The following is a 13,234-nucleotide window of genomic DNA, read 5'->3' on the forward strand; positions in this document are numbered from 1 at the left end:
ATGCGGCCCTGTGCAGTTTCTTCCTTGATCATTATCTGGTGACAAAAACGATGACAAGTTGCAATAATTTAGCATTTTTATTTGCATATTTATTAGTGTAAAATGGTGACTTTAGTTTGCAGTAGCTGATTTAACAGAAATACTTTATGTTATTCAGTCTGAATTGAAGAAGAAGACAGGGAATATCTCTTCTAACGGCTCCCAGACCAGGAAATAAATAAATAAAGCAGTGTAGAACTGGCTCAATGCAGTCTAAAACCACTTTTCATTCATGACTCAGCATGTTGGCACTCCCCAGATTCCTGCAGGCACTAATAAACAATACCTGTCAATCATTATTTATAGTGCAATAGCAAAGAATTCTGCTCAGCTTTGACTATTATTGGACTTATTGTGTTGACAAAGATAAATCTAATACAATCAGAAAGGGATAAATGTGGGCAGGTTCAGCTCTTTATTGCTCCAGACCCAGCACAAAGAGCTACTCTGTTCTTAATGTAGAAATTCCTGCTGCATGATATCATTCCCTCTTCTGTGTGATAGTGTCAAAGCAAACAAGATTGAAAGAGGGATAAAGAGGAAAAGATTAGCTTCTCCTCCGCTAAATTCTTCATATTTTCATAATTCATGTTAAAGCAAAGCTGTTAAACTTTAGCATATTGCTTTCATGTTACAAGATCACCTCCAGCTGACTTTCTGCAGACATGTTATTGAGAAAAGCATCCTTACTGTCAGGGATTTTTACAGGACTGATGTCTGTTACATTCCCAGTTACCAGGATATACTGTATCTGTGCTGTGATAGCACATCCTCTTCTCATAGAAGAGGATTTAATTTAAAATATAATCCTGATAACTTCTTTCTCTGAGCTTTTGACAAAGAGGAGATGAGACTGATGAGACTCATTCAACCCTTTTTTTATTATCAGGATTTAAATTAACTAAAAACTACAACTGTTTCAATTCAACTAATATTAAATTACCTATACTTTGTAAAAGCAGCATTATGATTCCTACTGTTTATTTATTTGTTTTGCTACAGCGGGGACCCAACATGACGCAACATGTTTCACTTTGCAGCTGCTGGAAAGTGAAAGTGGGTTGTGGCTGTGATGTTATGGAAAACCCCTTCCCAGTCCTTTTAAGGATCAAAACGCTGCTGCCTCCCACATGAACAGAGCACAGAGCAGAAACGTGTCTCACAGAAGTAAAACAGTAACATCGATGCTAAATGATGGATCATTTAAAAGGGAAGGCGAAAACAATGTGGGCCAATGCGAAGAACAGACATAAGAGTGGGAAAAGCGACAAGCCTTTAATTGAGAAGAACAACAACGACGTGCAGGATGGTGAGAGCCTGTTATTAGTAGTATCACTCGTACAAGCTGTTTGCATGCACCTCTTTATACAAAGCTTCCTCGTGTGTGGGCAGTCTATCATGCATTGTTTGGTTTTTTCGTTGAAAAGAGATTTACTACTCACTATTTAATTCTTTAACACTTGATGTCAACTGTACTTAAAACCACTAAAAGAGGAGCTATAATTTTTTTCAACAAACAAGTAGAAAAAAAACAGAAAACTGTAATATTGGAGCATTTATAAATATAGAAATGAAAAGCTTTGGTTTCTTTTTTTGGTCTCTGTTTCACTTATAAAATCTCATTTCATGTTTTCTGTAAATACACAGTAAGTACAGTAAAGCACAGAGTTGAGTGAGGCTGCATGAAAAAGGTCCCACTTTGGCATCATTATTCATCACACAGGAGATCACTCCTAAGAATAAAATGAAACTTGAGATAATTTTTGGATGTTTTTGTGCAGATAGTCTTTGATGTTGGAATGAGTGAGTTGTGTAGGCTTCCAAAGTAAACCTGTTCTTCTGTTTTGATATAGCTGAGTGCAAAATCATGATTTGTTGGCAAAAAGACTTCTTAGCCTCGTGGTTGGACCAAGTATCAAAACATCAGAAAGCATTTTCACTTAGGAAATTATTGGTGAATGCAGGGCATGTAAAGATTGTCAAATAAGTCTGAATGTATGAGCGAGAGCAGAAACAAAAAAAAAAACTAACGGAGTCAATCAAAGATCAGACTGAAGCAATACAAGTCACACAATGTAACAAAAACCCCAAATTATATTATTAAATAATGAAGTAAATAAACAGAATAACCAATTGCTTGAACCTTATAAATACCAGACAGTCTCTAGAGGTACAATACTGGTCTGTATGAGATACTAACTCCACTGTTCAGGGTAGAATAGCAATACTTTTGAGGGTATAATCTCTGTGCTAATCCTTTGTAGCATACCCCTAAAGGTACAATTGGGTTCTTTATTTTCTGCAAGTGCTCCATAACCACATGAACCCATGGAGATAAATCTTTACTGAGTCATCGGGAATCCACAAAGGCATCTCTAGCAGTGATCTCCGAGTTAAGCTTTCTCAGTCTGGTGCCAAGTTTTACTGCAGTTTCTAAAAGTGTAAGCAAATAAATGTTTTAGTGTGAGCAAAAATTAATTATTATTTAGAGACTCAGGGGTTTGGTGCCGGAGTTATGTGTGCAGCTCTCCTCAAGGAGACCTGGCTTTGTGTCCAGTTTGACCCACCACTCATTCAATGGTAGTTTTATTTCGCACCAAAGCCACAAAACTACTCAATTACGGTTAGGAAACTGCATAACTTGCTCTAACACTGACTTTCCAAGCGTAGCTAGTGTCAGATGTGTACCCATCTGCGACAGAAACATCAGACTGACGTAGCATGATGCCAGATTTAGACTGTATGATTTCAGAGGGAAAGTCATTCATTGTTTACATTCTTCTTGTAGTAGTCAGTTTCTGGCTCCTCCTTCCTTATGACATCACGCAGGTTGTAAAAGTGTCAAGCTATGATTGGTCAAACCAGTGTGTAAACTGCCACGTGTCTCAGCGAAAGAACATGTTTCTGTTCTTTATTGTGTAATTTGCATTAAATACTGAAATTTGTTCTTGTTGGTTTTAAAGCAACATGACTGAATGTGTAAAACTGTGACGCACTGACATAATTTCTTTTTAAATGATGCAGGTCACAGTTATGACAACCCCATGGCTAATAATGTCTTCAATCAAGAACATTTCCAGAGACTTTACTCAACCTGTGGCGATGGATACGTTTGTCCTGTGCAGCCTAATTCAGAGCAGGAGAACAGCAAACAAGACATTTCTTGCCTCAATACAAGAGTCGTGTCTGACAGCTTCCCAAAGTCTCCTGCAGAACTGGACCAGAACCTGAAGCAGCATCTTTTAGATCTTTCAGCTTTTTCTAAAAAGCTTCAGAGAATTGACCCTCAGTTTTCTGGAGAGATGAAGGGATACCTGATCAACCGTTGTCATCATCAGATGTTTGCTCACCTCCATAATCTGCTCCAGAACATCAGCTGGTCCACAAACTGCCTTGTGCTGATGAACTGGGTCTCAGATATATACCTGAGGTATGCATCTGTCAGCTCATGCATGTTTACCAAACCTTTAATATTTCCATATGATAGAGTTCACTGTCACTTTACCATGTTGCAAATAAAAACTGGCAGCACCAGAAAGCAGCATTTAACCGTTTAACACCTAATGTATTATATGAGATACATAATATTATAACAATACCTAGAGTTATTGCATCACCGTGGGGGAAAAACTTTCCAATGCCTGTTGTCTGCCCCCTGGTGGATCCCTTTTACATTACAATAATTCTGACATCACCCATGGCTGGTTGTTCAAAAAATGTAATTGCTATAAAAGCTATCCGGATTTGGGAATCCTACTGTTTGGGATGACGCATCACCTAATCCGGCTTACTTTTACCCTGGTTGTTCAAAGCAAAGTAGGATTAGATCACCCTGATCCAGAATCCCGTTTTTCAGTATCACCAAATCCGGATTTCCAGCATGTAAATCAATGTGCGCTGCCGGTCATGTGAAGAACAACAGGTAGAAGAGACGGTTTGCATGCCTTAACTACCCATAAAACTACCTACTCACCCAGAGCATGTAACGTAATACATGCATGTATTGTCCTGCATAACATTGCAACAAGGTGGACCGTCCCTCTCTGTGACAGTGTTAATGACACACCTGAGCCCTGTGTTGACGTACCGGCCCAACCCCTGGCATTCTGTCAGAATGAGGGACGTATGTGACGTGTAGTCAGGGTTGCAATCATTCAAAATTTCTTTTTTTTTGACAAGTTCTTTTCTGATTATGCAGTGATGAATAAGGAAAATTGAATATTTTATTTGTGTTTGTTATTGGATTTGTTTGGGGGTTCATTTAATGGGGACATGATAATGTCACGTTTTTATTTTTCTTTACTATGCTGAAAGTATTGATCCGTAGCCTATCCCTCATCCTAATGTTAAGCACTTTATCCCTGTAACGGTTAAACAAGTCAGGTGCAAAATACAAATATAAGCATATGCACCAAATAAAAAGTTCTGTTATTTGATCAGCTGTTAGATTGTATCGCAGTTTCTTTCTGAAATCCACCTTGTAATCCTACCCTCCGCTGGGATCAGGATAATCCGGATTTCCCTTTTGAACAACCCATTTTTAAGATTTGATCCATCCTATAACTGAAATCCGATCGGATTACGTTTGAGCAACCGCCCAACAGTGATAAAAACAAATCCAGAGTGGAAAATGGCCGGATGTCAGAGGTGTCAGATGAAGGGTTTTTCCTAATCGAGTTGGTTCACAGGAAACAGGAAAAACCGCTCACCTGCTGTTAAAGTGGGGTCAACCTAAAGCCTGCTTCTTATTGCGTCTGGTTGATTTACTCTGAACAAAAATGAATGTGTGGCCTAAGATAAACATTTGATAAAACAATGGGCACATTGTCATTTTCACACTGGTATTTTACCAGGTCTTCTTCTTTTTTCAATACAAAGTTAGTTCCTAGTATTGTAGCCCACATTATGACATCCCACAGATGATCTCACCCGAACTGTTGCAAAGGTGTCTTTCATAATATACAGTTGCCAATTTCAAAGATGTCATAAATCAGATCATCATTTTGTTAAACCTCAAACTGTTTTATTGTCTATGATAAGTTTGACAAATGAAGGTGGTTAATTGCTTCTCTGACATGGATATTTATGGTACTTTCCCAGTCAGGACATGCCTGGGAATCCCCATCAACAGTTGCTGAATAAATGGGAAGCAAAGGCAAACGTCAAACTGTTTGAAAGTCTGAAGGTAAGAATAAAGCCATTGTAGTGTTAGTATTGATTTCTGCAGCACCCAAAGGAGAGAAAAATGAGTAAATAAAAGGTGAGAAGGTTAAGTTTCTGTATGTTATTTGCCTAAAAACAGATGGCAATAATTTTGTGTGACAGCATCTTACAAAAAAAACCCAAAAACAAAAACCAAAAACTTAAATTATATTATTATATTATGATATTTTCTGTGGTGCCCTCATTAATCTGCATTTGGATCAATATTTGCATATCCTCCTTCATATTACACAGGGGATTGTTTTATGTGCCTCTCTAGAGCAAAGTTCAAGTTTCTTTTGACTTTTTTTCATTTACTTTACTCAAGTAAAGGCTACAGAAAAGCACTGATGTAAAAAATATGTTTACTTCCTCTTCACCCAACTGAAACCCCATTTATTTGATACAATTAGGAGGATAAACCTGGAAGAACATTTGCAAAGTATAACCAGCTGCGGCTGTTGAATTAGGCTAAAAGTCTGGCCTTTTTGAAGCTCTGTTAGCATGTTAGCATTATTAATGTCTTTACACCAAGTACACTTTTGGTGTCCTATTTATTGTATATTGAAGTAAAATACAATCCCAATTCCCAAAAAGTTGGGGATACAATGATTTGCAAATCTTATAAACTCATCTTTTATTCAGATCAGATGTTAAAACTTAGACATTTTACAATTTCATGGAATATTTTTGACGGTAGTAACGCATCTCTAAGAAGTTGGAACAGGGGAAACAAAATGCTGGAAAAGTAATCAGCACAAATCAGAAACAACTGGATCAACATCTGACAACTAATCATGTTAACTGGCAAAAGGTCATTAACATGACTGGTATAAAAGGAGCATTTCAGAGAGGCAGAGTCTCTTAGATGGAAAGATGGTCAGAGGTTGTTGGACAAACTGGTAACATTTCAGAAAAAAGTTCCTCAATGTAAAATTGTGAAGACCTTAAAAGATCCCACCATCTACAGCTTGTATTACCAAAAGTTTCAGAGAATAAGGAGGAATCTCTGTGTGCATGGGGACAAGACTGAAGGTCATACTGGATGCTGGTGATCTTGGGGCCCTCAGGCAGCATTGCATTAAAACCAGACATGATTCTTTACTGGAAACCACTGCATGGGTTTCCAGAAATCAATGTCTCTGAACACAGTTTGCTCTGAAATCCACAAATGCAGGTTAAAGCTCTATCATGCAAAGAAGAAGAGATATATGAACACGATCCATCTCATTATATTTCTGTTTTGTGTCTGCAGAAAGAGACCAGTGAGTCTTTGCACAAAATCCTGATAACTCATAGAAGACAAAAATGCCATGATGACGAAAATTATGTTGGACTTTATGTGGACGCTATACAGGTAGCTGCATTACCTTTGATAAAATAAAATGACTCGTATAAATAATTTATATTAACTTGGTAGCTGTTAACTTATTGGCTGATAATAATGTTACTTTTTGTCCCTCTTGAAGTGTGTTGATGGCCATCTCCAGAGAGTCTGTAACATCAGCTCAGCTCTGTATGATCATGTGAAGGAGATTTGTTTCCAAGAGCTGCTGAAGTTTGTAAAGAGGTGAGTCTATTTTTAAATAGAAAATAAATTATTTATTGACACAGATTTAGAAATATAAAACTGATTTATTATAACCTTAAAATGCAATGACACACCAACCAATCAAACACTGTTTTGGATATTGTTTTTGTTATGAAGCTACGCAGCGGAGCAGGATGTGTTTCTCAGTAACGAAGAACAGACCTGGAAGGAAAGAGAGGAACAGATGGAAACAGTAGTCTTCCTCAAGACTTTGAAAACATGTAAAGAACTCAGGTGAGTGTTATTGCAGTAAAAAGTGGCTGAAACAAGAAACGCTGTGTGGAATTTGAATTTAAATATGTGATGAGCACCAGGAGACGTATAATTCTGAGCTTATTTAAACTGTCTGGGTTTAGGACGTATGTCCAGCTTAATGAAGATGATATCCAGCTTCCTGAACTGAAGGAAACTCTGGAGGTGCTGGAAAAGCTAGAGACTTCAACTTTCAACTTTCTGAAGAAAATAGTTTCTTACATTGCAGAGGTACGTGTTTAAGTTGACAGTAGTTTTTTATAGTTTGACATGGAACAGATTATGTAAGTATGTTTTCTTCAGATAAATAAAAAAAAAAACATATTTTCTGACCTGCAGAGAGGTGTTAAAAGTTACTTCAAGTCAGGTAACTGGTACAACCTCCAGCTGGAGACTTTGAGCAATCTTTTCCCAAATCTGTCGTATGGCTCGGATGAGCAAAAGGTGAGAATATTCCCCCACTTAATCCCTGTAAATGACAGCTTTCTGTGCATTAGTGTCTAAATTTTCTTTGTTGGATTTGGGTAGATTTTTTTTGTTTTATCTTGTAAAACTGAACAGTGTCCCTCTGTCTTTCTGTCTCTCAGATGGTGATGAATGAAGCTTATAAGATCTTCGCTCACACTTACTTGAAACATCTCATTAAAAAGAGATGCTGCAGGCGTAAACTGAGACCCTGGATGTCTGATGGTGGGATTTTAGTCCAACTTGATGCACATGATCTTCACAGCACATTCTCTAAACTGGTGAGATCAACATTTTGACTTAATCACTGCAAGCACACAGTTTAACATCATAATAAATTCCTGACTTTTGTGTTTCATGTTTTAGGCTCCTGGAGTCCAGCCTTGGAACTTGATGCTGCTAAAAATCCCAGAGGTGTTGCATAGCAATGACATTGAAGGGCTGAAGCTCACCGTGGCACAGTTACAGAAGGACTGTGTTGAACAGAGGTCAGTTACAGTATGGGGTTACATTAGTGCGTTTAATCTGTTAGTGTAGTTTTTCTGCTTGAGAGCAGGTTTTTGTTTACACACCTCAGTCAGAGGCGCCTGATTAGTGAATCAAATGCATCCCTATTATTCAAAGAGGGGATGCAAATTTATGTATTTGCACTCTTGTTTTTTAAATACTTGCATATACGAAAACTAAGAAAACAATTTTACTGTGCAGTTCTTGAAATCAGGTGATTACATTAATGAAGCCTTAACAGGCAGTTTGGTGTGTGTGCGTGTGTGTGTGTGTGTGTTGGCTTACATCGAACCGCCGACTTTACATGTGAGAAATGTGCCATATTCTCTACATGAAATTTAACTCAATAAGTTAATTAATATTAGTTTAATAAGTTAAGGGGTGAAAATCTAAATCTATTTATTTCTGGAAAATCAGTGAAAGTGAGCACTCTGTCCGAGTGTGTTTGATGCTCGTTGCAGCGAAGCATGACAGAGGACTTGATTTCATGGTGTTACTGAATGTTTTTCCCGATAGTTTCGGCCTTAGACACCATGTGTCTATAAGCATCATGTATATTTCTTATGTCTTACAGACTGGTTTGTGTCCACACGCAAATTGATATGATGTATTTATGTTGTGTTAAGATCATATTATGGCTAATGCATGTTTTATTTTCATTATTGGAGGACCTCTAGGTTAACTAGCTGTCTACCTTAGAAAAATTGGCCTTAGCACACGTCATGTAATGTAACTGTTACAGACTAAATTAGGGTATGTTAAATGGACCTGTTAGACCCACTGACAGCAACAAACTTTAAATTTAGTGAAAATTAGAATAAAGTTTAGACATTAACTTTACCATTAGCTAAAAGTGCAGTGGGGCAAGTTTGCTTCAGTGTGAGATTTACCTGAGGTGGTACATGGCTGTCTTTCCCAGCCTCAGCCTTGTTAGCCACAGTGAAACAGCAACAACATGTGGTGTATAGCCTGCGTTGCCAGATGGCTTCCCATGGTCATACCATCCTCCTGGACCTCACTCCTATAGTGGATAATGGATAACTGTTTATAGCAGGGGTGTCCAACTCCACTCTTTGAGGGCCACAGTTCTGCAGGTTTTTGATGTATCCCTGCTTCAACACACCTGATTCAAAATAGTCATTGTGCAGAGCTTCAAAGGCTGTTAGATCCATTTAATTTGAGTCAGGTGTGTTGGAGCAGGGAAACATTGAAAATCTGCAGGACTGCAGCCCCCAAGGATAAACTTTAGAAGACCTTGGTTTATGGGGATTAGCTAACTCTATCCAAAGGCTGAATTTCTAACAAGTTAAAGCTTGCTCTTAAATAAAAAATATACACTTTTGATCAATGATACTAATATAACCCCATATAAGTACTACGTTTAAAGAAGGACCAAAATTTTAAATAAATTCTAACATTTGCATGCAAGAAGGCACTTTTTGAGGATGCAAGCAGAGTTTGAGGCAGAGCAGTACCATGTTTGAGCAGGAAAGTGGGGGAAAATGTACACTTACATTTTCACTTTTTTTTTTGTTAGTGTCTGTAGCGAGGACCTGCAGCTTCTTCCAGCTCTGCTGCGATGGAAGGGTCTTTCTAATCAGAAAGTCAATGAGGTGCTGGAAGCCTTACCTGGTGGTCCACCAGGTGACGATGCCACGGTGAACACCAGAACCAGGCTTGGATCTTTCTTCTTGTGTCTAATCTGCTGTAGCTGAACTGTTCCACACAGGATCAGCTGAAGATGAAGGGACAGAGCTAATCCATTCGACTTCAGTTTTATTTTAGGTCTTCAGATAAAGACGTAGACTAAATGGACATTTATGCACAATCGTAAACCTTATATCAAACGTAGCTGTCCTCATACTTCCACACAGCTTTTATGTTGCCATGGTTGTTAAGTCAATTCCTCCACTAGTGAGCAGTGCTAAGTTCAGAGTTCACTCCTGTGATCTGACGGCAGTTTCAGATGGTTGGCAGTTGTTTCCAACCGTCCAATGCACACTAAAAACATACAGTCTTTCTTCAAAAGCTTTGACAATTTCTACAGTTGCTGTCCTCATCTTCATTCTTCTTCTGCTTTTTTTTTCTACCTGTTCCTCTTCTTCTCTGGTTTGTTTCTTTCACTGGTCGCATGTCAGCTATTCTGCTCATTTCCGGTGGTATTGATCCGTTTTCTGCGTGAATCATCGGAAAGCTAAGCTGCCTGAAAACAGACCAGCACAGAACCAACTCAATTTTGGTTGAGTTTGGCTGATGGCAAATTACATGAACATAAGATTTGTTTTGTGCTCAAGTGAAATTAAAAATTATTATTATTTTTTTTTTTTTTAAATTTCCACTTAAGTGAAGATTTTTTTTCTCATCCCACAATGTAAAATTAATTTAATTGAATTTAAGATTTATTTAAATTTTTTTTATTATCAAAAATATAATATATAAATATTTAAATAAACATATTACATATTTATATATTTGATATTTATCAGGTTTTATTTACATGACTGATGATATGTTCCAGTTCTCTCCAGATGTTTAACAAGCACTTCTTGTTACTTGAACTAGATATTCTGTTATTACTTGAAAGATTATAGCTGTTCTGTCCGTTTTACGAAAAAGCACGTATCAAATGTAACTTCCATCTGCTGAACATTGATACCAGATTGTATGAGCTGCTGTGATGTTTTAGCTTGTTATTCTTATCTATTTTCTATATTTTTTTATCTGATGGGACTTTTAATGTATTTTTATTGTCATTCCTTTTTATGGGTACGTGGAATCTGAAAGCATAAATAAATGTCAGTAGGATTAAAAGAAAAATGTCAGTTTGTTGTGGATTTGTTGTGCTGGAGTAGCGTTGCTGGATGGAGGTTTATACCTTAGTAGACAACAACGAGTGACATATTCATCCAGCCATTATCTACACCGCGTTGTCTATCAAGGGTCGTGGGGAAGATGGAGTCTAACCCAGCATTTAGCAGGTGGGGGGCAGGTACACCCTGGACAGGTCACCAGTCGTGACATATTCAGTGATTACTTAAATGTATCAGTGCTGTAAAAGTCCTCCACTGCAAGTTAGAAATGTCAATATGATTAAAGGATACGGTGATTCTAGGATGATCAAGCCCACCTTCATGTAAAATGTAGCCCTCTTTAGTTGGATTTAAAACAGTGATGAATTCAATAATGAATTAAACTGAGGTGATAAAAACCAATAAACTGATTGCTTTATGACATTGAAATGGATTCTATTTACAGTCAGAAAGAGAAAAGGTTTGCAGGAGAAAGCATCCATCCATCCATCCATCCATCCATCCATCCATCCATTTTCTTGCCATTTATCTGGGGTCAGGTCATCGGGGCAGCAGTCTAAGTAGGGAAAACCAGGCTTTCCTTTCCACAGCCAGTTTCTCCAGCTCATCTGGGGGCATCCCAAGGAGTTCCCTGGCCAGCCAGTGTGTCGCGGGTCTTCCGCAGGGTCTCCTCCTGGTGGGACATGCCCGAAATGCCTCTCTAGAGAGGCGTCCAGGAGGCATCCTAACCAGAGGCCTGAGCAACCTCATCTGGCTCTTCTCAATGCAGAGGCGCAGCAGTTCTAGTATAAGCTCCTCCCGGATGACAGAGCTTCTCACCCTATCTTTAAGGGAGAGCCCGGCCACTCTGTGGAGGAACTACATCATCTGCAAAAACCAGAAAGATGCAGTCCTGAGGCCACCAAACTGGACCCCTTTAACACCTCGGCTGCACCTAGAAATTCTGTCCATAAAAGTTATGAACAGAATCTGTGACAAAGGGCAGCCTTGGAGAAGTCCCTGACGGTCATATTCAGTAAATCTCATTTTAATATATATTAATTTACACACATTTTAATATACAGATTGTCAAGGAAATGAAGGGACATGAGTTACATTTAGGGCTTTTATCTCAGTTTGCTTTAGATACAAATAGAGTGCACACACTTGTACACTTATTTTACCTTGAACCTGACACGGTGCATGGAGGATGAGGATCCACTGACATTATAAACAAGTACATGCCTGATTAAAGGATATTTCTCCTGAGCAAATATGTAACTATAGATAATTTTTGGGTGTGTGTTGATGCTGGGATTTCCTGGTTGGACCAGAAAGTATCTCTACTTCAGCCGTTACTGATTAATACAGGGCAGGTGGAAATGATCAGATAAGCCTGGCACACAAAGGTGTGCAGTAAAAATCATCCAACCATGAACTTATCAAAACTGAATACAGAAGTAAAGGAAAACAGAGGAAATCTAAAGCATGCCTGAGAAAATGTTTGGGCAAAACTATTTCATGTAGGAAGAAAAATAAATGAGATAGATTTTACTCATGAATGGGATCCTCCCGGGGTTATCAGTACAACCACAGCATACAACCCCTTGATCATAAATTTATATTGCGTCATCAAAAGTCCACAGAAACATCCCTGGCAGTGATTTCTGAGAAAAGCTCCTCAGTCTGGTGCAATGTGAAAATAACAGTTTTACAAGTGAACATGCACCTTTTTTTTTGGGACAAAATAAGTATTTGGAGGCTCATGGGTGTTGTGCTGGATTTGGTAAAGCAGGTTTCATTCAAAGGATCTGGCTTTGTCTTCAGTCTGAACCATAGAGATGTGTTGCTCATGAACGAGCCGGCTCTGAGAGCCGATTCTTTGTAGCGAACAAAAAAAACTGATTCTCGACTTTATTGTGATGGGCACACCATGAAAGACTAGGATCATAGCACTATGTAAAGATGGAAGGAAGGAAGTATCTTAGAGGAAGCATCTTTCTGTTACGGTGAGTCAGGCAGGAATGATTTCTGGACCCCAAGATGCAAACGCTAAGGCAACCAAAACAGCAGAGAATGGTTAGTTTCAGAAAGGGGATTTAATAGAGTTTCTGAGCAGAATCCGGGGAGCAGTTTTAATCCATGAGCAGGATCCAGGGATCACAGTGGTTCACAGCTGACAGCGCGGATGGCAGGCAGAGTGTTGTGTGGAGCTGGCTTGAGCTGGAGATGGGAATGAATCAGAGCTGGAGGGAAACAATCCAGGAGGTTGGTGTGGTAGGCAGGGCTGACAGAATCCGGAGAACCAGGAATCTAGACAAGAGACAGGGTTATGAGACACGAGTTGGATAAAAGTAGAGAACTACAGAGGCCACGATATACCAGGTAA

General features: G+C 38.7%; 1 protein-coding gene across 1 annotated transcript; it reads left to right on the plus strand.

Annotated features, from left to right (window-relative positions):
* Positions 1-1,191: 1,191 nt before the first annotated feature.
* Positions 1,192-10,411, plus strand: si:dkey-196h17.9. The gene is made up of 11 exons (XM_041971256.1): positions 1,192-1,348; positions 3,064-3,469; positions 5,140-5,224; positions 6,497-6,598; positions 6,711-6,811; positions 6,950-7,066; positions 7,189-7,315; positions 7,424-7,528; positions 7,672-7,830; positions 7,916-8,037; positions 9,594-10,411. The coding sequence occupies exons 1-11, from the start codon at positions 1,231-1,233 to the stop codon at positions 9,769-9,771; spliced, it is 1,620 nt and encodes a 539-aa protein (XP_041827190.1). The 5' UTR covers positions 1,192-1,230; the 3' UTR covers positions 9,772-10,411.
* The last annotated feature ends 2,823 nt before the right edge of the window (positions 10,412-13,234 follow it).

The sequence above is a fragment of the Melanotaenia boesemani genome, chromosome 20 (assembly GCF_017639745.1).
Source record: "Melanotaenia boesemani isolate fMelBoe1 chromosome 20, fMelBoe1.pri, whole genome shotgun sequence".
Taxonomy (NCBI): domain Eukaryota; kingdom Metazoa; phylum Chordata; class Actinopteri; order Atheriniformes; family Melanotaeniidae; genus Melanotaenia; species Melanotaenia boesemani.

What these genes read in the sequence shown, in the direction of transcription:
- si:dkey-196h17.9 (XM_041971256.1), top strand. Translation starts at nt 1,231, where the DNA reads ATGATGGATCATTTAAAAGGGAAGGCGAAAACAATGTGGGCCAATGCG. An exon ending in GTCTCAGATATATACCTGAG is followed by an intron (nt 3,470 to 5,139) that starts GTATGCATCTGT and finishes GTACTTTCCCAG; the next exon opens with TCAGGACATGCCTGGGAATC. An exon ending in TTTATGTGGACGCTATACAG is followed by an intron (nt 6,599 to 6,710) that starts GTAGCTGCATTA and finishes TCCCTCTTGAAG; the next exon opens with TGTGTTGATGGCCATCTCCA.